This window comes from Melanotaenia boesemani, chromosome 14 (genome assembly GCF_017639745.1).
Source record: "Melanotaenia boesemani isolate fMelBoe1 chromosome 14, fMelBoe1.pri, whole genome shotgun sequence".
NCBI classification, from domain to species: domain Eukaryota; kingdom Metazoa; phylum Chordata; class Actinopteri; order Atheriniformes; family Melanotaeniidae; genus Melanotaenia; species Melanotaenia boesemani.
Genome location: NC_055695.1, coordinates 23,208,916 through 23,232,591, shown reverse-complemented (window position 1 = coordinate 23,232,591; position 23,676 = coordinate 23,208,916). Strand labels below are relative to the sequence as shown.

Below are 23,676 nucleotides of genomic sequence, written 5' to 3'. Positions count from 1 at the left end.
GTCTTGCACTTAAACGCACACATGTACATACACAAAGCTGGTGTAAACCTTTTCACATACGCACACGCTTCCACCACCCAGAAACAGGGGAGGCAAACCCACTTGCGTCTGATCAGAAAGCCTCTCTTCCCTCCTCCCACTGCAGAAGCCGGAGAGCCTGTGGAGGACTTTTAGTTTCACTCTAGTTGAGACTCTTAAGAAGGAAAAAAATCTGAGTAATAACTGTTACAGAAAAATAAAAACTAAAAGGATAATATGGGTAAATTGCGTGTTTTGAAATAAATGAACAAATAAAACAATTGTAAAACAAAGCAGCACTCTTGGTTTGTTGTATTTGTTTTTGATCTTCAATAGAAATCTTGATATTTAAGACAAAATGGATTGGAGATATTCATACAAAGATAAACTGTTAGTGTATAGACAACAAGGTTTATTATGTTTATTTTTTAGATTACATAAATTGCTTCATTAGAAAATAGTAGCCAGTACAGTACGCTTGTTTAATTAGGAATAGCCTAAAAATTATGTTAAAAAGCATGAATGTAGCATGAAGCAAACAATATAATCATGTATTTTCAACTTAATGTTTAATCACTATCCATGCATTAATAATGACAGATGCATTTAGTACCGACATTGGCCCTGTGAGTCACTTGGGTTGGGACTTGCTGTCACCTTCTCATCCATCTGCAGTGCTGTGTTGTGGATGCAAGTTGCTGAGGAAATGATACGCCCAGGCCGTGCTCCCTGAGAGATGGCATAAGAGGATCGGCGGAGAGATGTACCTCTTCTGAACTTTGACCTCAGCTCCACTGGTTGAGGGGATGTGCTGTGGACCTGCATCACAGTGACATCAGTGACCTTTTATCAAACATTTTCCAACATTAATATAAGTCAACTATCAGAGTCATTCCAAAAATGTTGGCAGGTTGTAAAACTCTTCTGAAAACAGAATACAATTAATTTTTATAACCCAATATTTAATTCCCAATAGAAGTTATAAAACATATAAAATGTTGAAAAAGACACATTCTACCATTTCATGAAAAAAACTGAGCTCATCTTAAAATTGATGGTAGCAACACATCTCAATAAAGTTGGGTACTGGACCTTTTTTTTTTTTTTTCTTAAGACTCTTCAATTACAGTTTTCTTTTTTGTTGCAATAAAATAGCAAAAACCATCAGATCAACATGCAAAGCATAGCATATCCACTGTATGACTCCAAAGTTAAAGAAATTGTGAATGCCCCTGAAAGTGTTGTAAAATTCCTCCCCAGTATTCAGAGAGTCTGGGCCAAGTCCAAAAAGTGTGAATAAGTGTAGCTGATTGATTTTGACACCTTGCATCCATTGGGTTCACATCAGAATATCCTGGCTTTTTTCGCTTTAGTATAATATAAACAGGTTTCATATGAGCATTTTTTAACCATTGGAAGGAGATGCTTGTCAATGAAAAAGTACATGAGTAGGACTGGTGAGCGGTGGAGAAGGAGGGGTTGCGGCTAGCTGATGGGAAGAGGAATCACCACACATCAATGGTTCCCAGTGATTTTAAGTTGAACTGCAGAGCCAACATGCACTTTGAAGTCTGCACAGGCCATGTGGAAAAGCTTAGGGTCCAAAACACAATTCATTTCACCAGCAATTATCTGTTGGCGTTTCTTGGTATCAGAAAGAGACAAGAAAAGCTCATCACAGAATTTACTATCCCAATTTGGAGTATAAATATTAAGTAGTGTTAAATGTGTGTTGTAGTGTGCCCAGTACCACGGCTTAGTGACCATTTTGGTCAGCTATAACCTGAGAGGCCATGAATGGTGTGGATTTGTGATTAAGAATTGTTGTTCCTCTCGCATTTCCATTGAATTTAGAATGGCACACCTCACCAACCCATTGAACTCTGATTTTTGAATGGTCTGAGTTCTTTAAATGGGTCTCCTAGAGAAAGGCAATGCTCACCTTAAGGTCCTGAAGGTAAGATAAGACTTTCTTACGTTTCACAGGATGATTAAGACCTTTGCAGTTCCAGCTAAGGAAAATTGACCTGGCAGCCATTCAATCAGGACTTGGCAGGTAAAGTTGTCTTCGAGTCAACTTGCTGAAAAAATAGATAGCTAAGAAGCATTCCTAATAAATATCTTTGATGGCTCCAAAAAAAGGAAAACATGTGATCCAGTTTAATGCTTATAGAAAAAAAAAAGTAAAAAAAGACCCCCCCCCCCAAAAAAAACCCCCAAACAAAATAGACACAAAACAGAAAGAAAACAGGAAGCAAAGAGAAACCAACACAAGCACAAAACTAACCCCCACGTTTCTTACGCAGCATTCTCTCCAAAGCGTAACTAGCTTTTCTCTGACCGTAATAAAGTCCAACAAATTCCAGTCCTCATTTAGGAAAATCTATTAAAGAAAACCAAACTAAAACAAAACAAAACAAACAAACAAAAAAAAAACAAAACAAAACAAAAAACAAACAAAAACAAAACAAAACAAAACAAAACAAAACAAAACAAAACAAAACAAAAAAATAAACAAACAAACAAACAAACAAACAAAAAAAAAAAACAATCTCTTCTTGTTCTCTCTCTGTTTTTACTGTTGTATTCAAGCCAGTTAGTACTTGGCCTCCTTAAAATAAAAAGAAAAATGAATTAATTTAAAAAACTGAATAAAATAAAATGAAGAATAAAAATATTTAAAACTAAGGAACTGATGAACAGAGCTTAGAATATTTATTATCAATAGAGGATAAAAGATGCAGACACCTGTAAAAGTATTAATGACAGCAGCTTCTGTCTTTAGTTGGGTTTGGCTTTGGATTGCATTTGTATTAAAAAGATTACTTAAATGTATAAAAGAAGACATGTAACATGGGAACAAGGTTGGCACACTAGCTGACACAAAATAAAGGCCAAAACTGTTACTTCCCAATCATTCACGCATTCCACACCAAAGAAAGTAAATACTTATTACTTAATATTTTCTCAACACTGATTACAAAGACACACAAAAAAAGGGAATGAGTGTATTTTGCATATGAGAACAACATCCACTTCTTGCCTACTTATAAGACATGGCTGACATTAATATCACTCGCATACACATGTTAAAGAAGGGAGAAGAACATCACATTCCTGTCCTGATCAATATTAAAGAAAAGACCTGCTCTTCTAAAGACTGAAAGAAGTCCTCTTGCAGCAACCCCATGTGATAAATAAAGGATTTAATATTTAATATTAAGAAGTTCAGCGTACACCAAGAGCTCCTTCCACATATACGCAGACCCGTCACAGAGTCCAGTCTGTGCTGATGTCCCCGAGCCTCCAACACAGGTCTCGTCAGAGCTCATCTCTGACTGCAGGTCTAATTACTGTAGAATAGTACTACAGTACATGGCATACAGGGGAGAGTCAAAGCACCTCCTCTCTCTGCTGAAAGTGACCTGCAGCCAGGCTGAATAGAGAAACCTGTACTTCACATTTGCTTTACAAAGTAGAGTTTTTGTTATGCAGACAAATCCTCCCAAGACATTTGCTCACAAGACACACATTATTTTACAATCTTTTTTTTTTTCAAAAAGAAAAAGAAAGCTAGAATTACAGAGGAAATCAATGTCAATTACACATTTTACCAGTGCACTAGGTTTTTAAAGTATTAATTAAATCAATATGTGAACATATTGCATATTTTATATCTGTAGAACTATCATGTTTTTAGCTGAAAATATAGATTCTTAAACAGTTTGTGAGCATTTGTCTCTTTTTCTTTTAGTGTAGTTAGCATTTGTCTTTTGAGCATTTGTCATGGAATTAAGTTTTACCCTATTAAATGCACCAATGCTCTTAACCAAATCAGTGCTGTATTCCAGGAAGTTGAAGATCTGGTTGCCGTAGCAAGCTTTTCTTCCTGGTGTAAAATTTGAAGTATTTCTTTATTTACATGAAAGAGGTGGACTCTGCAGAGGATGCAGTGCAGGCGCTCTCCGTCTTTTTGCAGCAAAATCCGATGAGCTTGGTCAAGAAATGGAGGTTTCTTCAGATCACCTGGTCCACAGAACAAGTTATAAAGCATGTCGGAGACAACTGTAGTTGGTTTGTCTTGCTTTGCATCCTCTGGTATTCCCAGAATTCTTAAATTGCATCTTCTCTGTTCTCCAAGTCATTGGTTTGTCCTGCCAGTAGAGAGCAGAGAGCCTCCAGGGTGTCTGTCCAGGAGCCAGTGAATTTAATCCTTCTTTATGAGCAACATGTTGCATTCATCTAATTTAGCTTGTACCAGAGCGATTGCAGTGGAGATGCTTTGTCTCGTATTACATCCTGGAAAATTTTTGTTAAGGATATCTTCAAGCAAGCTGTTCTGAGTGTTAGCTCCATTAGCAGGGAGGCTAACAGTAGCCTTGCTAGGCTTCTGTGGCATGACAGCTGCCGATGTCCTCTGTCCTTGTGGAAAATTAAACTAAACTCTCAAATGGGGCAAGTTTAGTTTAAATGAGAGATAAATTTGCAGGATTATGATGGATTTATCATGAATTATTAGGACCTCATGTAAGATCCATCTACTTCATTAGACACCCCGTAGAGGTCCTCTTCATCTCCTCTTCTTTTAACAAAGATGATGTGATGATGATAGCATTTTGGATTGCATGGTGAACTGCATTCACCATCAATTATCCTTGGAAATGTTGCTGAGTCCATGCAGTGATTTCCATGACAGAGCCATGCCTGATTTTAATGCAGTCTGCCTGAGGGCCAGAAGATCATGGGCATCTAATATTGATTTTCAGCCATATCCCTTGGGCTCATAGATGTCTCCAGATTTTCTGATTCTTTTGATGACATTATACATTAGGTGATTAAAATTTAAAAGTTTTTGCAATTTTACATTGAGGAGCATTATTCTGAAAATTTTCCACAATTTTTAAATAGTTTTCTGCAGATTACTGAACCTCTGCCCAAGTTTACTTTTGAGAGATTTTGCTTCCCTGTGGTACTTTTTGTACCCAGTAATGTTGCTGATCTGTTGCCTAATTAGGTGAAACTTCTTCCAGTTGTTCCAGTCTTCTGTTGTCTCCATGCAAACCCTTTTTTAAGTGTTGCTGCCATCAAATCCAAGATACATAAACACTATAATGTCTAATTTAAAAATAATGTTCTTTTGAGAAGAAAATATTAGTTCATAAGATTAGCAAATCATTGCCATGTGGTTGCATTTACACTTTAAAACGTGTGCAAACTTTTTTACATTAGGGTCAAATGGCATTTAATATTTTAATCCTTAAGATAAACATTTAACTGTTTGGCAGGACAACTGAAGCCCACAGCACTGAGCACAGTCTCCTTTCAGAACAACATGTTTCAGATCATATTGTAGAGAAAAAAACTGCTTGACTTTTTGCAAACTGAATGTATGGCATGTTTAATATTGATTACTACAAAAATGCATACAATAATGCTTAATAATACCATGAAAATGTATTGTATATGATGATAAGGAGTTTTTAATGGTTCTTTTAGATACTTTTAGACTATAAATAAAAGACATAAAATGCACTAAAAATCCATGGATGGATCTGATCAAATGCCTATATCCTATCTTACTTATTTCAAGTAATTTCTTAATTTTAATAATCTAGAGAGAAGCCAAAAATACCCCAAATTCTTAACTGGAGAGTTTGAGAAACATGGCATGATGAAAAAAAAAAAAAAAAAAAAAAAAAAGTAATGCTTTGTTTGATTTTTTTGTCTCCATTCTCTCTGTGGGTCTTTTTCTTGCTAGCACAAATACAAATAGTTTTCTTACCTTGTGTTTGTCATGGACACTAAGAATGATATTGAGGGCATGAGAAGTGAACGAGGGCAAAACAGCTGTCCAGGCAGTGAGCAAAGCGGTGAGCCACACAACTGGATCAATGAAGGCCTTGTCGGACGCACCTAGTGAAAAACAAGCAGAACAATCAAACCTATCCACTGGAATAGTGCAAACATCCTTTATTTCCTCAAAAACAAAAGGAAACACTAAATGACAACTGACATGGATGTTTCTTGTTGCATGCTTGTGTGTTTTTGTCAATGCTTCATGTCATTGGTCTTTGTGTGGGTCAAATTCAGTTTTAGGCCTATTTCTATTTATGACATGTTAAACGGTCAGAGTCAAGGAGCAACATCACACAAGAACAACATATGATTAATGGATAGGGATGCTTTGAATGTGGTATAATGTAGTACCTATAAAGTAATAGTCACTAGGTGATCTCTCAAAAAGGCGGGGGCTGTGGGTGATCCTGCTGCAGATGAAGAACATCACCACAGAGATGCATACAGCTGCTATACTGAATTTGGTCCAGTATTTGATCAACAGCACAATCTGACAAAAAGAAATCATCAGAGGAGAATGTGACCAGGGTAAAGAGTAAGGTAGGTATTTGTATACTATATTTGTTTCAAGAAACCAGAGCAAGAGATGCTGGTCTAATCTAATTTTTACATTAATAATAGAACTAAAGTGAGCACCAAAAAAAGAGTAGAATAGAAAAGAACAACACAGTACAATAGAATTTAATAGGATGGGAAATAACTTCCGAGAACAAATCAGAGAAGATTCACTCAATAAGCTGGAATAGAAAACAATAAAATACGATAGAATGTTGAAATGCAACAGAGAAATAGTAGAGACAAATTTTAAGCACAACTTGAGGAATGCAGGTTCATATTTTTTCACTCATCTGCAAAAACACCTTACAGTACATATACAGGTTTTATGTAAAAGCTTTAACCTCCAAGCAATGAATGATCTAAAAGGTTTAGTAGATTTTTTTTAACCCTTTAAAACCTGATGGTTCCCAGTTGGGAGACTTAATGAACAGATGGTGCAACCGACCATTTTGGAGGTCTTGCCTAATTTTTTTTTTTTTAATAAAATCTCTCTAATTTTGATCTGCTTCACTTTGTTATAGTTGATCTCTGCAGACATAATGTTCACACCTTGTACTATGATTTGATAGATTTAGAGCTACAACTACATCATTCTAAAGGGTTATTCATCCTCATCCCAAAAGTGTTTGTGTGTATTGTTTTTAGGTGAGCCTTAATATGTTTTACCTTTGTGCTATATATATATATATATATATATATATATATATACTGATATTTACACATATTAATAAATCTCGCAAGTGTTCCCTTTACTGTGACTCAAAAGGTATTCAAATAGACACTGTGGTTGCAGAGATATAATTTAATTTTTGATATGCAAATTTTCAGCAGAAGCCTAAAAAGTAGGCACAGGGCACAAAGGGTTAAATCATAAATGACCTTATTTATGTTCCCACAGTTACACAGTGTCATTATTACAGAACATTAGAACATAGTTTATTCTAGTGTTCAAATATTTTATATTTTTATCTCTCTTTTTTTTTTTTAAGTAACTGCATATCACTTGTACTTGTGAAAAAGTTAATTCTGACCTCAATCGTGACAGTGAAGGTGGCGGCCATGGCAACAGTGACTGCCATGATCTGGTAGTCAAAGGCTGTGTCATAGAAAACTCCAAACGGGATGAAGAAGAGGATGAGTGATGTATAGACAGCGTACAGGAGACTCAAAGACAACTTCATAGGGCTGGAGAGTTCCCGTCTCTGCCCACACTTGTACAGTTCAGGTAATTTCAGGCTGGTTTCTGCGCTCACATCCTACAACACAAAGATGTAGCTTCCAGTATAAAAATGTTTTTCTGATTATCTGGTGAATAAAAACTTTTGACCCACCTGTTCAAAAATGGCCATGCACAAAACTGGTGACGCTGAGTAGAAGGCAGTGTAGAGGGCAATGAACCATGTCTCATACAGAGACTGTGGGAGAAATAGACAATAGAAAAAAGCTGAAGGATCTCTTCATGTTCAAGTTTAAAATGTGACTTTCAGGCATTTAGTTTTATCAGTGTGTTTCTTACCTGAGCACTGAAGCCATTAAAGCAGCCAAACCAAACATGCACAAGAGCAAAACCACAGGTCTTAAACAGGAAGTATCGCAGGAAGAGGGAAATACGGCGATAGGACCAGCGGCCATGGACAAGTAGCAGCCTCTGCAAAAACCTGAATTGGGACACGGCAAAGTCTGAGTTCTGCACTGCTTGACCTCCTTCTACTCCATACACTCCCACTCCAATGTGAGCTGCTGGTAACGCAAAAGGAGGAAAAGTGAAAGCATTGACAAACAGCCATGACAATACAAAAATTCCTTGACAAAAAATGTACTTTGCCATTATTTAATTTCCCGAGACTTACTTTTGATCATATTTACATCGTTAGCACCATCACCAATGGACATGGTGACTGAGCTGGTGTGTTTCCTGACCAATTTGACAACCTCCGCCTTCTGTGCAGGTGTTACACGACAGCACAACACTGACTGACACTGTTCAGCCAGGCTCATGAACGAAGCCCCCCACTCTGGTTGCTGCTCAAACTCTGCCTGTGGAAAAATGCCATCGAGCAGCTCAGCTTCTGTACTGACCTTAAAGTCTCCATGGAAGTTTACATGATTTTATATATTTCTATTGCCACATATTACCTGAGTCACCAATGAAATAACACTTGAACTTGGACTTGAAAATGACCTTCTTAAAAAGACATTTTTGGATGAGTTATTATCTCTGACAATGTCTTTACTTTTTAATTCAAATTTTAACATTTAATAGCTGGCCTATAATGATGTAGGAAAACAGGAAACAAGAAGAGGGAGGGAATGTGTCCTACATGTCCTGTAACAGCTAACACTGGGGTCTTTTTAATGACTCCATAAATGTCTCAATTGAAGCAGTTGAGTTTAACAATTGGTCTGATCAGATGTGGTGACCTCCCAGCCACACAGCTGTCATCAAATTGAGTCAATATAGTTCCTAATTTGGATTATGTGACCTAAAGTTTTTCCAGTCTTACTAACATTATATTGGTGACTAATGAGCAGTATGTAAGATTTCTAAATAAGGAAACTAAATCTTTCCCTCCTTTGCTAGAAAATACTGATGTGTTCAGTCAGAGGCTTCTGCTAAAACAAAGAATGTCCATTAAACAGAATCATGTACAAATTATATGATATATTTGCTAATTTTAAAAAGTTTATACATGTTTATATAATTTATTTATGGTGCAGGGCATTGTATACCAGCTCAGGTCCGGTGAGAACCACAGAGGTCTTTGCCGTTGCCGTCTCCCTCTGTGTAGCCCATAGCTCTGTCTGGCTGATCTTACAGAAACTGACCTGTGGGTCTGGTGACTGGAGTATCTGTCTGCACAAGCAGACAAACAAAGTATGAGTTTGTACATGTGTTTGTGAACATTATAAAAAAAATCATTGCTAACCTTAGCTCCTGCCATTCTAATAATTTGGCATCAGGATCCAGTAGTTTGCAAGAGTATCCAATATTCACAGCAGTCTCTACAAACACATGTAAGGAGAGGGGCAGGAAGGAGGGAGAAAAAGACAAACCACTGTCATACTCTGCTGCCTTTGGGGTACAAGACTATATTCAGAATGGTGGCATTCTCTCATACATGTCATAATACCTTTTTTGTCTCCGGTCAGCACCCATACTTTAACCCCAGCTTCTTGCAGAAGAGCTATAGTCTCAGGAACTCCGTCCTGTAGTCGGTCCTCTATTGCTGTCACCCCTAGAAGCTACAATTAAGTATTTTGACATTATGTTGTAGCTTCAGTGTCACGACTTTATCAAAGAATAAAACTGAAATATGTCAGCTCTATAAACAGCTTGCAGATGGCACAAAAGAAATATAACATTTCATGAAGACATACATTGTTCTCTGCACACAGAGAACTTAAATTTGGAAAAAGAAAAAGGCAGAATCCTTGAGGCAGAAGCTTAATTTAAAAAAGCTATGAGCACCGGTCATACGGTGCCAGTAACCAGCGATGCTGCATTAAATGGAGGATTGACAATAAGCAAATACAAACAAACTGAAGATGAAGCCACCTGCAAGTCTCTCTCCATCTCATCATATTGCTTTTCCAGCAGTGTGTCACGCTCACAGGTCGCCATGGCAGCAGACAGAGCAAGAGTTTTACTCCACTGCTCCCATGATGCTTCAGGAACAGATCGAACCGCAATACACAGTGTCCTCAGACAGGCCTCTGCGAAAAACTGTCAGAAGATGAGTTAATATGGTTTCAGAGAGGCTGCACATTATTCACTGAGGGATTTTTAAGGCAGAACCAGAGGATCAATGGAAAGAAAACATGGAAAATATTTCAATCATGGCAGGGATAACACGTTAGGGATAAACCCAAAATGACTGGCATGATTCTTTACCTCCAGAGCTCTTTCAGTGCTTTCCTGATATGGATTGTCCTTCTGCAGTCGTTCCAGGATCACTATATCTGCCCCTTTACAGTACAGCTTTAACCCACCATCTGGCTCTCGCACTGACAGAAAAAATGAAAAAATAAAACAAACAAACAAAAAAAAAAAAACCACAAAGCTATTATAGATATACACTAAGTAGATTTCATTTTATGGAAAGTAATGAGTTTAAATGCAACCTCTTGAGACCAACAGAAGACTAATGTATCAGTGTGTGTAATGAGGAATACTCTCACCAAGAACTGACATGCGTCTCCTTTTGCTGGTAAAGTCCAGCAATGCCAGTAGCTGATATGTGCAAGTGATGCCTAGCTCTGAGACAACAATAGAATCTCTAGTCCTGTAGAGAAAGACCCAGCCCAACTCTCTGGCGGCACCAACAAGAGCTTCCTCATCTGGGGATGCAGCCTGGTAAACTGGAGTGTCTGGGGTAATATTGCCAGGACATGAAGTGAATGTAAACACATTGTCTCACATGATGGACCGTTATGACAGCCAATCTAACATGTATGTTAAGTACCTGACAATACATTACTCATGCGAATTACAGTGTAGATTATTATAGTATTTTATAGCAACCATCAGAACTTTTTTGTCAATAACAAACAGTATGGATGCTCTTCCTCACCTCCCTTCCACTCTGCCATGACAGTGTGACATAAAGCCAGAGCAGTGACGAACTGCCTGGTGTGTGGACACTGCTGTCCTCTGATTTTCTCCACAAGACTGGGAGCTGACATGTGTAATCCACCACAGGAAAACGGATTCCAGCTTAAATCCATGGGCTGCACAAACAAAGGAATCACCAGCAGTGTGTAAATAGGAGGACAATAGCAAAATATGTTGGAATTAGTTTGAAACACACAGGTATAAGGCAGTTTAAAGGTGTGGATTGGAGTTAGTATGTGGTACCTTTACATCCTCTGCTCTGACTGAGGCATCACCTGTTAAAGAAGGAGAAATATTCAATTTAATCACATTCCAAAAGATTTTTTTTTCATATTATAGAGATGACAAAGCACATAAATATGTTGACTATACCATGAAATTATTTGGACACACATATGGTTGGTATGATTCTAACAAGGTGTCACATACAGTTTGTCTTCTCTAGGCAAGGATGGTGTTAAATATTTAGTTGACGTTTAGATGGCTGTTGCATGTTAAATGTCAGCATGTCAGGTGTCTCTGGTTGTCTATCTTGAGGAATGAGAGCGATTTAAATGTGAGATTTTCAATCCACAACTAAAATTATGTTACTGTAAGCCAATGAGGTAACTTCACTCATTAACCATGCACAGAAAATTTCACTGAAAAAGTAAACAACTGTATAGATGTTGTTTGGTGCAAAGCTCAAATAAAAATGTAGCTTTAATACAGGAAGATGTTTAACCAGGTTACGAGACAGTTCTGTTTATTATGTCTAGAATAATTGTTTTTGTTACCAAAGATCTCCCCAGCTATGCAGCATTGTCTGAAGAGTAAGCGATTCTGGGTTAGTGTCCCAGTTTTGTCACTCAGCAAGTAACCCACTTGGCCAAGCTCTTCATTCAGTGAGGTATTCCTGGCCTGGGCTGGTTTGTCTGCCTGCTGCCAATACATTTCCATATCCCAGCCAATAAACTTGCTGTGGATCGTGTGAATCACCTCAAACCTGCAGACACACATCCACAGAGCAGATGCACAAAATTACTAAATGTAAATGTGTTTCCTCCGCCCTTTTCACTCACTGATTGCATTACTGTATATGGAACTAACGATATGTAGAGTGCTATGGGCATAGCTGGGCTGAGAAGGATGATGTAGCTCCAGTAGACGAGGAATGCCGTGTAAACTGGATTGCCATTAACCACCAGAGCAGACAAAGCTCCCGTCTGCCTCATGACCTGACTGGAAAACACACCACTGCCGATGGCAAGGAGCAGAGCTGCCAGCAGCACAGACAGGACAATCTAGAAACCCAGAAAATAGACAAACGCTTTTATAACAACTCTGTGAGGTGCCTTGTGCTGTCATCCCCCTGCCCTTCACCCACTCACCCCAATCACCACTCTGTTGAAAACTTTCTCCATCTGAGTCGTCTTTACTTTCAGTTCTCCGCAGTTCCTCAGGATTTTTGTGTCTGTGCCTACAACAGAATAAAGTACCGTTAGCAGCTACTGCTGCAATGGTCCAGCTGAGTGAGTCAAAAGACCATTCTGCAGCCAGAGGGTGAGAGTTCAAGGCCTCATGTCAGGGAAACTCTGCTGGTGTGCCCTTGAGCATTATGCTGAATCCCTTCCATCCTTAAGGGATGCCTGACCCTGTGCTGAGGTTAGGGGAAGAGAGAATTTTTCTTGTAGGGATCAATAAAGTATCACACTCTGTTTTCCAGAGATGTCTCAGTTTCATGTAAACTGTTTAAGGACATTTAACCTCCTGTGTGTAAAAATGACAAAAGTATGTAAGGGCAGGAAACTGACTCCAACTACTTCTAAATACAGCAGAAAAGTATAAACTTTGAACCTGGCAAATTTAATGTAGGGGATGTAAAGTGTAAGGCTGGTAAGTTATTATCAGGCTAACTAGGGGTCAAAACCAATAGACAGTTTATGATGAATGGTATAAAAATTGGAAGACTTTGATCAATTGATCTGCTCAACCAGGACTTAAAGCATCACATGGCACCTCTGCCTGTTCCAGTAATATCTGATCAATGATTACTTTGAGGACAGGAAGAGCCTGTAATCTCCCAGACGTTAACACCGCCCTTATTTAAGACGAGAGTTAGGCACTTTGAGCAATAATTAGCAGTACACAATATTCCACATCATAAAATCTGTCATTGAAGTGTGTAGAGACCACAGTATAAGTAGTTGCAAGGATATGGCTTGGAAACATTTTTTAATAATTTTATTTCTGTTATCACACACGTCTGAAAGCAAATTTTCATTATACTTACAACGCCTTTATATCAAGCTTAATACACCAGTTTGACATTGGCCAAAACCTATTTTATCAACATACCCTCACGTCTCTCTGTAATATTCCTCAGGCATAAAAAACCCACAGAAACCCATGATTATATCTGCTTCATTGAAATGAAAACAACCCTCCACCAGTACCAGTGTATATGGTCAGGCCGTAGGCAAAGTCTGTGTTGCGTAGGACTGTTCCTCTCAGGAGGATGTGCTCATTGTCCAGATGAAAATTCTCTCCTTGCCACAGCAGCTGACCTCTGAAGGTGTACAGGCGGTTATTGGGTTCCTCACAGAGCACAACACCTATGTAAATAAATAAATAATAAAATGAATAAATAAATTTTCTATCTATCTATCTGTCTATCTATCTATCTATCTATCTATCTATCTATCTATCTATCTATCTATCTATCTATCTATCTATCTATCTATCTATCTATCTATCTATCTATATGTGTGTGTGTGTATGTGTGTGGGTGGGCAATTAGTCTGTATAAAATGAGTACAGCTGGATGCTGCAGTCTTAATACGAAACATTTATTCACCATTAAAGGCACCAAGGGCCTCCTCTGAGGGGTGAGAGGTCAGCTCATCGTGTGTAGCGCTCAGTGCCTGCCGGTACTTGAGGTTGCTCTCTCTGAATGACAAAAACTTAATATTTAATATAAAACTGATTATATACAAGTCAAAGCAAAGGGTAGGCAACATCCACAAGGGCAATTATGAACTCCTAATCAACTCTAAACCTGCAGTAGAGGTTAAAAGGTCATTTTCACTGAGACTGATATAATTAATAGGAAGGCTTTTTAATATTTTTAACTTTATCTAAATGCACAGTAGGAACAAATATTGTTTTCAATAATTTGAGAATTCACAATGCCAAAGGAAAAAAAAAACTCATATTACATTACTTGGAAACACTGCTGTTGTCTTTGTTACTTGTGGTGATTCCACTAGTGGGAAATAAATAACTAACCCTAAATAGAGTTGCAAAAATTAGAGTGTAAACCCAGTGACCACCATATATCGAGAAACACAGGGTTTCCCCTCCTCCCTTCCCAGTCCTTCTTATATCATCTGTCCTGGCAGAGCAGGACATGGAAGGAGGTTCACGGAGCCACAGCAAAATTTAAAACAATGATAACATGCCGTGATGCGTTCAGGGTCCATATTGTAGTAGACCTAGTACTGACAGCTGTTCGGTGCACAAGCTGGGACCCAGCAGAATTCCTATATTAGTTAGTAAAAGAATTCATTTAAAGCAGTCAACTTGTGGAGTGAATCAATCTAATCTGTTAACTCTATCATGTACAACTCAGAATACAACAGAGACCAGTGTAAACTTCCTACTGTTCATAATGAAACAGCACCCTCATTTTAACTGTATGAATTAATGTCAAAATGGGAAGAAAGGAGGAAGAGAAGCTGCCGTATTTAAAGATTTGTTCCAGTGTAAAGAGATTTCATTTGGTGATTCTGTTTCTTTAGTATTTATTTTAAGGGGCGTTCCTAAAATCCTACTTTTAATCATCTACAGAGCTGCAGGACACTGCAAGTTCTATTGATGAACTCTCTGAATTATTGTCAGTTATCTCTACTAATTTTAACCTTTTTATTGTAACTGGGAATTATAACATTCACACAGATAATATGACAGATGGTAATGCCAAGGAATTTTCTTCTGTATCGGACATGTTTGGTTTTTTGCAACATGTAAACATAATCGACTCACATTCTTGACCTGGTCATTTCTGTTGACATTTCCTCTGCTTCAGTCACTGACTTGGTCTTGTCTGACCATTTTTGTATTTTGTTTGATTTACTGATCACTCAGATTATCCAAACAATCTGGTTCACGATTGGGAAGAGGTGCGTTATTGAAAGAACAAGTGCAGAGTCAGTTGATGGACTCCTGGATCATTTCAATTTGAAAATCTTGAACACAGTGGAGGCTGTTGCACTGATAAGAATCAAGAGCACCTTAAGCAAACAGAATACACTATGGCAAAACACCAACCACCCAATAGTCACAAACCTAAAAAGAGAAAGCAGTAAAGCTGAAGGTAAGTGAGGAAAACAAAACTTGAAATATGAGCTATATATAACACTATGAGCTGTAAAATCAAAGCCTGCATAATTTTAACAATTAGCTGTACAGGGCCAGACAGCTGCATTTATCTGAAATGATTAATGAGAATGTCAACAATTCTCACACTCTGTTATGATTGAAAAAAATAAAAATCCTCCTAAACAATTTAGCCCAGAGCTCCTTTCCACTGAGAATTACAACACAATTTCCAAACATTTTAGTGAATAAATTAAAACAATTAGACAAAATATCAATGCCACACAGTCAAACAAGAAAACTAGTCTGTGTCTAAAACCTAGAAAAAACTGAGGTTGTATCACAATTTAATATGGTTGATTTAAAAATTCTACCAGAAATAGTTTGTTCAAGATTATTGAGCAAGTTAAGGACTTTTTAAATGAAAGTGGAAATTTCAGTTCGGCTTCCGACCTCATCACAGCACCATAACAGCTGTGTTAAATGACATTAGGCTGAAAACTGATTCTGGTCAATTATTATTCCGGGTTCTGCTGGATCTCATGCATTTGATACTGCAGATCACAGAAACCTGTTGCACAGACTGGAAAACTGAGTTGGACTTTCTGGAGCGGTCCTTAACTGGTTCAAGTCCTACTTAGAAGGCTGGAGTTATTTTGTTATACTTGGCAGCTATGACGCTGAGCGAGTGGCCATGACTTGTGGAGTCTCCCAGGGCTCAATCTTTGGACCTCTTCTGTTTAAACTTGTATACTCCCTTTGGGTCAAATATTACAGAACTTCAACATTAATTATGACAATTATACAGATGATACACAACTTTATGTGTCTCTGTCACCAGATGACTGCAGCCCAATAGATTCATAGTGTCAGTGTCTGGAGCAAAGAAATACCTGGATGAGAGAGCATTTTATGCAATTAAATAAGGACAAAAAGGGGATTTCTCTGTTTGGTAGCAAAGAGAAGAGGGTCAGCATTGGTAAACACCTGGAGACTCTGGCTCTTAAAATCACAGACCATGTTTGTAGACTCAGACCTGGCTTTCATCAGCCACATCACAGCTGTCACTAAGAAGCTTTTTACCAGCTCAGAAACATCAGCAGGATTAAAAGTTAAGTCTCCCAGAACGACCAGGAGACTGCATCCTGTACATTAATCTCAAGTAGACTGGATTCCTGTCATGGTCTTTTAACAGGACTTCCTAAAAAGAGCATTAAACATCTGCAGCTCATCCAGAACACTGCTGGTAGAGTCTTAACTATCTGAACCCATCAAACCAGTTTTGAAATCTTTACACTGGCGTCCAGCCAGTCATAAAATAAATTTTAAAACCCTTCTGATCGTTACAAATCCCAGAACAGTGTAAGCCCAGAATACATCTGTGACATGTTCAGAGAATATAAACCTAGCAGAGCTCTTTGGTCCAAAGACTCTGGTCAACTAGTCCAGACCAGAGTCCAGACTAAACATGGAGAAGCAGCATTTAGCTGTTATGCTACAAACAAGTGGAACAAACTGCCAGCGGCATAAAAACTTTCACCAAATTTAGAGGCTTTTAAATCCAGGTTAAAAACATTTCTTTTCTCATGAATAGGCATTCATGCAAACTGCACAGTAACTTTTAATTTGTCATGCCTTTAAACATTTTAATCTAATTAATGATTTTATTATGATTTCATTGTGATCTTTGCTATTTGTTGCTGGATATTACTACTTTTTAATGTTTTTTTTCACCATCTGTGCTGCTTTTAATGTTTTATGTAAACCTTTGAATTGTCTTGTATATAAAATGTGCTGTACACATAAACTTGCCTTGCATAAACAAAATGATAAACACAGCACTAATACAGGAGGTTAGTTCTTTGGTTTTGAGATTGCAACCGGAAAAATGGCAGCAGCAATATAGTAGATGGTTTGCAGAGCCTCTAAACCAAGCATACCATGTCTTGTTTTTAAATCTTTCCATCACTTTGACCACTGTTGATCTTCTGACCTAACATCCCAACGTAACCACTGACCCTAGTGGTTACTTGCGTGTAGTGTTAAACAATGCTTCAAACAAATGGAAAATGCAAGAGGCAACCATGATAATCACATTTAAACGGCCATCACAACCTCAGTGCATAATACAAAATATTCACTACACAAAGTCAGTAAGATTCAGAATTTAGCAAGGAATTAGCCCCAGCTAGCTTAAGTCTTAGCCTTAGCAGCTTTAGTGCATGAGTTGCTAAAGAGGACAAGTCAGAGTAAAAACACCAGAAAAATTTTGATGAGATATAATGTCTCCAAAAGTAACAAATCAACTTTTTTCATAGTTTAAACTCTTAGGTTAAGAAGTTTGTCCAGTTTTCACTAACTTCTCAAAGCATGCTAGATTTTCATTTCACTGGTTCCTTGCAATGCATGCAAATTGGCTGTAAACTCTGACAAAAGTCAGGATTGGTTCGCAATGTTCAACATGTCTCATACTGCTGTCTGAACTAAGCCACCCCATTTAATCTCTTAATTCAGAACAGAAATCTTCAATCACACCCTTGATAAGTGGTTTCACTCATAATACCTGCATCTTGTAGCACATAAAAAGAACTTCATGTTAGAAAGGTTTTAAAAGACTTAATTTAACTGGAGCGGAACTGTAATATATGATAAAAGTATTATTATTATTATTATTATTATTATTATTATTATTATTATTATTATTATTATTATTACTATTATTATTAAAAAATAATAATAATAGTAATAATAATAATAATGAAGTGTGAACATCTAAATAAATATTTAATAAAATAGTTCAGAAATTGCAATTAACAGATTGATGAAGTACACAACATTTTTTTTTACCCATCAATATCAGCTGTTTCCACATAACACAGACTGTGAGGCTCTGAACTGCAGAGAAGGAGAAGGTCTGCCTATGAGGAAAGAAAAAGTATTTTAAGCAGATGCTGCATGTTATGCTGAAAATATGCAATGCCTTATTACAATCTCATCTTCATTTCATTGCTTCCAGTTTCTAAGTAATATGAAATCAGTGACTCACAGGAATGATTTGGTCTTTGTGGATCCGCAGCACTTCTCCCACACAGAGATCTTTCCACTGTGCCGTGTTAAAACTAAAAAAGAGAGGACAGAAAAGAAGTCAACATTTTGGGATCAAATAAACAAATGCATTTTCATATTATTTACTTAACAAATTTCACCGATTTGTTTCTATAGTTTATGTGAAACAGTAGACTCCACAATGAAAATCAAATCAGTAATCACAACATTTAGAAAATAGGCAACTCAAAAAGAAAAATAGTCATTGTAAATGCTGATTTTCAGTAAAATCTCATTTTGTGGGGCAGGTATGATAGTACACTGTAGTCCACCTTTCTAGTGTTTGAGATCTAAAAATTTAAGACTTTCAGAAACAAATCAAGATAAAATACATTTGAAAAGAAGATGCCATCAACACCTACTGATTTACATGGAATATGCTTTGCGATTTTTACCCTGCTTTAATTCATGAAAGGACCATCCAGGGATTCACTCATTCACATTTCATTAGAGATTCATTAGTGAGCTGTTTCACAGTGACGCTGCACTGACTCCTAAGAGACTCACTCACTGACTGTCTTTGTCCTCACCTCTGTGAGATGAGTATGTCACAGGGTCGGGAGTTAATCTCAGAGTCACAGCGTCTTCTTGCCTGAATCAGAGATTTAAAAAAAATGGAAAAGAGTGAAAAAGAGCATGAGAGAAAAGAGACAAGTGACAAAGATGGGGGGATGAGAGTGATGGACAGGAAGCATGTGAGAGAGTGTGATGGTGGCCATGAAAGGCTGAGTAGGAGAAAGGCGAGATGCCATTATGGGGTTCTACAGTGACACCAGCTGGGAGATTTACACCCTCCACTAAATGATTAGTCAATAGAGTAGGGTCAAGCAAGCGTTTCACCCAGAGCTATTAACGACCATAACTCAGTGATGCACTTAACCAGAGAATTCTCCATGCAAAACATCACGCCTGCATTTAAAAGGAAAAGCTTTAATGATAGGAAAGAAAATTAATGCTACGAGGATGACCAGTTTTGTCAATGAGAAAAGGACAAGGAGTCAATGAGGACAATGAAGGAGAGAAAAGAGAAAGTATACATGCTTAAGTGCCATGAGCATAAATGCATGGATCAGGCTGGTCATATACAGTGTTTGGGCTGAGCTCATGCATCTGTGTGTGACGAGGTACATGAAGCTCAGACTGAGAGGGAGCACAAAGAAGCAGCTGACTGCCTAACCATGTCATTGACGAGATCTTTGACCCCCCTCACAGAAAGCACGAGTAGCAGAGGGATCATGGTAATGTACCAGGGTATCGATGAGATGGCAGGGACACACTGAAAACCACATAAAAATCATAAATAGACATGGTGGGAAAACAAAACAATCAGAAATGCTGTAGTCTTTCTATATCACAAGTATTATAACCTATGCAAAAAACTAAAAGGATTAAAAAGGGAATATACAATAAATAACTTCAGCAGTTCATGTAGAGAAACTATAACTACTAATATAACTCCTGAGACTTGTTTTTCTCTTACAGATTGCACAAATTGCTCTACTAAAGGCTAAAGTAAAGCCCATAATATCATATGATTTCTTGAAGATTCAAAAGGGTGACAGATGACATATAGAGCCTTTATCTGACCTGCAGTACCACCATGAGGAGGAAGTAGAGATTAGCTGCTCTATGGAACTGTTCAAACAGTGTCAGGGGCAAGAAAGTCAGGGGGGAGTACTTGTAACTGCGCACTATATTGTCCTGGCAACCAAAATGAAAGAATAACAGAGGATTACAGAGAGACAGAAAGCAGCAGCAACACAATAACAACACATATCAACTTATTAACATGTGTCTAAATCTATCTGCAGGCCAACAGGTGTCAGTATACCTTGTGGAAGCATTGACTTACTGCGTATCGCCCCCAGCGGAAGCACAGAAAGGACTTCTTCTGTTTGTGTGTGTGGTAGTGGCGGCTGTTTGCCCTCACCTCCCACGTGAGGCCTGTCGGACAGACTCATAATTCTCAGAGACCATTTGCATGCCAGTGACAAGTATGAAGTATGACAAGTATAACAATCATCAGCAGAAAACAGATGAATGCAGGTGCATGCTACTGTGTTTCAAATGGCAAATATGTAAACTAAGAGACTAAAGTCCTCCTAGTCTGAGCCTCAGAAAGACAATTCTATTACTGTATCTGTTGGCCTTTAAACGCATCATCTTTGTCCACATGAAATAATAAATAAGTACAGGTGTTACAAATATCATTTATGAAGGTTATTTTCTTCTCTGGTACTGAGTCTTATACCATGGTCTGGGTGAACACTCTATTCTGATTGGCTGGAGGGTGTCCATTAAAAAGTGATAATGGACACCTGTAAAAGACGTTCAGGTCAAATAGACTTATTATTGTAAATTATTGTGCAGACTATACGCTAGTTGGTAACCGTGGCAACCGAAACTCAGGTGCTGGGCTGCAGACGCGCCAGATCATGTCTGTGACGGCACATCGCTGTGAAAGCACCTTGCAGGCTTATTGGGCTCTGTCAGTCCAGGAGAGACGAGAATAGAGCAACATTTTGTCGTCCCGCAACGTCTCAACCAGCAGTCGACACGGTCCACAAACCTTAAATCTTCGTCCTTCAAATGCCACTATGGACATGCTAGTATCTTTATGTAATGTCACGATCACTAGCAATGTTGCATTTAATTTTAAAAAGGTCGTCGCCTGTCTTTCTTTCTTGATTACCATACTTACTAGCTTGATACAGAGTGAATGGTGGATAATATTATAAAATGATTTAGGATAGACTTACTTGCTTGATACACATTTAATGATCAGAGTGAATGGTGGATAATATTCCTTGCAATAAAAATGATTTAGGAAGCTATCTGTGGACTTTGACTGTTTGAAACAAAATATGGCATCATCCTCTAAACACACACAAATTGTAAGAGCTTCACCCGCCCTCTGAAATGATACTTGGTGTCAAGTAACATAACGTTAAGCGATCATCTCCCTTTGTTTCCTCCCTTTCCACACAGGTTCTGTGTGCCGGTTACCTTGGCAACACATCACAAAGAAATAGTCCACTTAGCCACTTCTTGTGAATAACTTAGGTAGTAATTCATTTAATATTTATTTCTTTCGTAAGTGACTATGGTATAAGCGGGATAATGCCCTTGGTTGCCTCTGCGTTGTACATTAATTTATGATAATGGACACCTTGTTGGACATTACCCCTTACTTGTTTAATTTCTGTGTAAAATGTGTGTTTAATCACCAAAATGGCTGGTGTGAAAAAGAGCTGCTAAATAGATAAATCCCTTGAAGTGTACAATTTTAGTTGTGCATATCAGTGTGCACAACTAAAATGCATTTTAATGGATAGCAGCAATATATGACACTTGCAATGACTTCCCTCTGAATAAATCTTATTTAACAAAGTAAGACATTTAAAAAGATAATTATATAAGTAAGTTAAATACTTACCAGACTCAACAGCTTTTTTTTCCATGATTCTGCGCAGACACGGACTCCGGTTATGTTACATCAAGTAGAAAACAGTGGTGTGGGTGTTCATGTCCCCCAGCTGAGACACCCTTTATCAGTTTTGTAACTCATTACACAGTGTTGCCACACTTACCTGCACACAGTTTAACAGACAGAAGATTATAAGTCACTGCCAGCTGTCATTCTGCAGAGTGACTAGTTTCAAACATAAACAAAAAGTTACTATGGTTAACTGCGGCCACTGTGCTCCTCTTCTCTGTCATGAAAAACAACAAAAGAAAAAAGAGCCAACTCTCTACTCTCTCTTAATCTTTCCTGGAAGCTGGGGCGAGAGAGATTAAAGGCTGCTCAGAGCCAAGCATTTTCATCAAACCTGCAGGGTTTCCAAAATAGTCTAAACAGATGAAAAAAAAAAAAAAAGTTTAATTTAGAGTTGTGATGCTAAAATTGACCCTTTATTAATTAATAAATAGCCAGGTCATATTTGTCAACCAATTTACAAAGACAGAAATACCAAAGATTACATTAAACCAGTCTGTTGAAGGTGTTAACTGCTGCTTAGAGGAACAAATTAATTATGAGTAGTGTGATTAAAATAAGCCACTATTCAGAGTTTTGCCCTTACCTCGACTGTTCGTTGCAAGTCCTTGTGAAGTGCTCGCAACCAAGTCACACAGCTGATCCATGAATCACAAAACTCTGACCACAGCCAGAGATGAACATATATGTTTCTGTAACTATTCTGCTGCTGCTTTCCATAATACAAATCATTTCCAGTACATTTCCCCCTCCTCTTTATGATGAGGTAACATGATCCTGCCACACCTTTCCTTTTCTCCCAGGTGCATACTCCAGTATTACAGTCTATACTCCCAATACACCTTACCTGGGGAGAGAAACAGTGACTGAGGAGGAACAGCAAGACTAAAAGCTTATCATATATCAGATCACTGTTCATTTATGGGACTTACAGTAGACTTACAGTTGAGAATCTATTACACATTTAAAAAATAGTCATGTTTTAGTCAATGGGTCTAAACCACAAGTTTAGGAGTGTCATGTTTCCAGGCATACTGACGAATTTTTAACCAAAATTCTTGTCCTAGAAAGTCTTTGTAACAGTATGATAATGCTGCTCTTGTTTAGTAGCAGCAGTGGGACTATTAGTTTACAACGGTGGGAAAGTTTTTATCAGACAAGCCATGTAAAGCTTACACTACACTCTACTACTACATTTGTGTTTACAGCTTGTTTCTCAAACAATATTATTTATATTTAGTCATGATGCCTTAATGTTATTATTGCTTTCTGTTTATACAAAAAAAAAAGGAAAATCATCTACAAAATATAAATTTCACCTTACCACTAGTCATGTTATGTATGCCAAGTTTTTTTCCTTTCTATAAACATTGGGTTAGAGAACATTGTTTCAATGGGATAAGCTCCTCTTCATTACTTAATAGTGCACTTCCATAAATCACTTGTTAGAGTTCAGAGAAAAACAAATGTAAGAATGACACATATGTCTGATTCAATCTATGACATTAAATAAAAGTCAATCTTATTTATGTAAGGCCTTTATAATAAGCATCTGGCCATCTTCATGAATCTAATGCCACCTGGTGGAGGTGAGCGTCCACTACATTCAAGAATCAGAGGAAGGGCAAGTTTCCTCTGAAAGGGTTTGTGAGCAATGGCAACTTTGTGCAAAAGG

At 37.8% G+C, this 23,676-nt stretch overlaps 1 protein-coding gene across 2 annotated transcripts; it reads right to left on the bottom strand.

Moving 5' to 3' along the window:
• Nucleotides 1-469: 469 nt before the first annotated feature.
• atp8b3 (ATPase phospholipid transporting 8B3) lies at nt 470-22,643 on the bottom strand. 2 transcript variants are annotated; one of them, XM_042005362.1, is made up of 28 exons: nt 22,588-22,643; nt 21,942-22,095; nt 20,358-20,449; nt 20,093-20,206; nt 19,683-19,781; nt 19,036-19,097; nt 18,447-18,519; nt 18,248-18,318; nt 13,881-13,972; nt 13,480-13,638; nt 12,415-12,503; nt 12,134-12,327; nt 11,821-12,029; nt 11,288-11,319; nt 11,004-11,160; nt 10,612-10,800; nt 10,325-10,437; nt 9,989-10,156; nt 9,564-9,675; nt 9,360-9,435; nt 9,163-9,286; nt 8,283-8,469; nt 7,949-8,172; nt 7,764-7,847; nt 7,464-7,688; nt 6,226-6,364; nt 5,801-5,931; nt 470-837 (listed from the first exon to the last, which is right to left on the bottom strand). In XM_042005362.1, the coding sequence occupies exons 2-28, from the start codon at nt 21,964-21,966 to the stop codon at nt 625-627; spliced, it is 3,453 nt and encodes a 1,150-aa protein (XP_041861296.1). In that variant the 5' UTR covers nt 21,967-22,095; nt 22,588-22,643; the 3' UTR covers nt 470-624. The 2 variants fall into 2 exon arrangements, with proteins under 2 accessions (XP_041861296.1, XP_041861295.1); XM_042005361.1 differs by lacking the exons at nt 13,480-13,638; nt 13,881-13,972; nt 20,093-20,206; ... (1 more) ...; nt 21,942-22,095; nt 22,588-22,643 and having other exon boundaries at nt 19,683-19,774.
• Between the last annotated feature and the right edge of the window lie 1,033 nt (nt 22,644-23,676).

Excerpts from the sequence above, each read along its gene's own strand:
- atp8b3 (XM_042005362.1), bottom strand. The coding sequence starts at position 21,966 with ATGGAAAAAAAAGCTGTTGAGTCTG. Across the intron at positions 20,450-21,941 it reads AAAAAAAGCTGTTGAGTCTG|GCCTCACGTGGGAGGTGAGG; the intron begins GTAAGTATTTAA and ends TCTGTCCGACAG. Across the intron at positions 838-5,800 it reads GTGTCCATGACAAACACAAG|GTCCACAGCACATCCCCTCA; the intron begins GTAAGAAAACTA and ends ACTGTGATGCAG.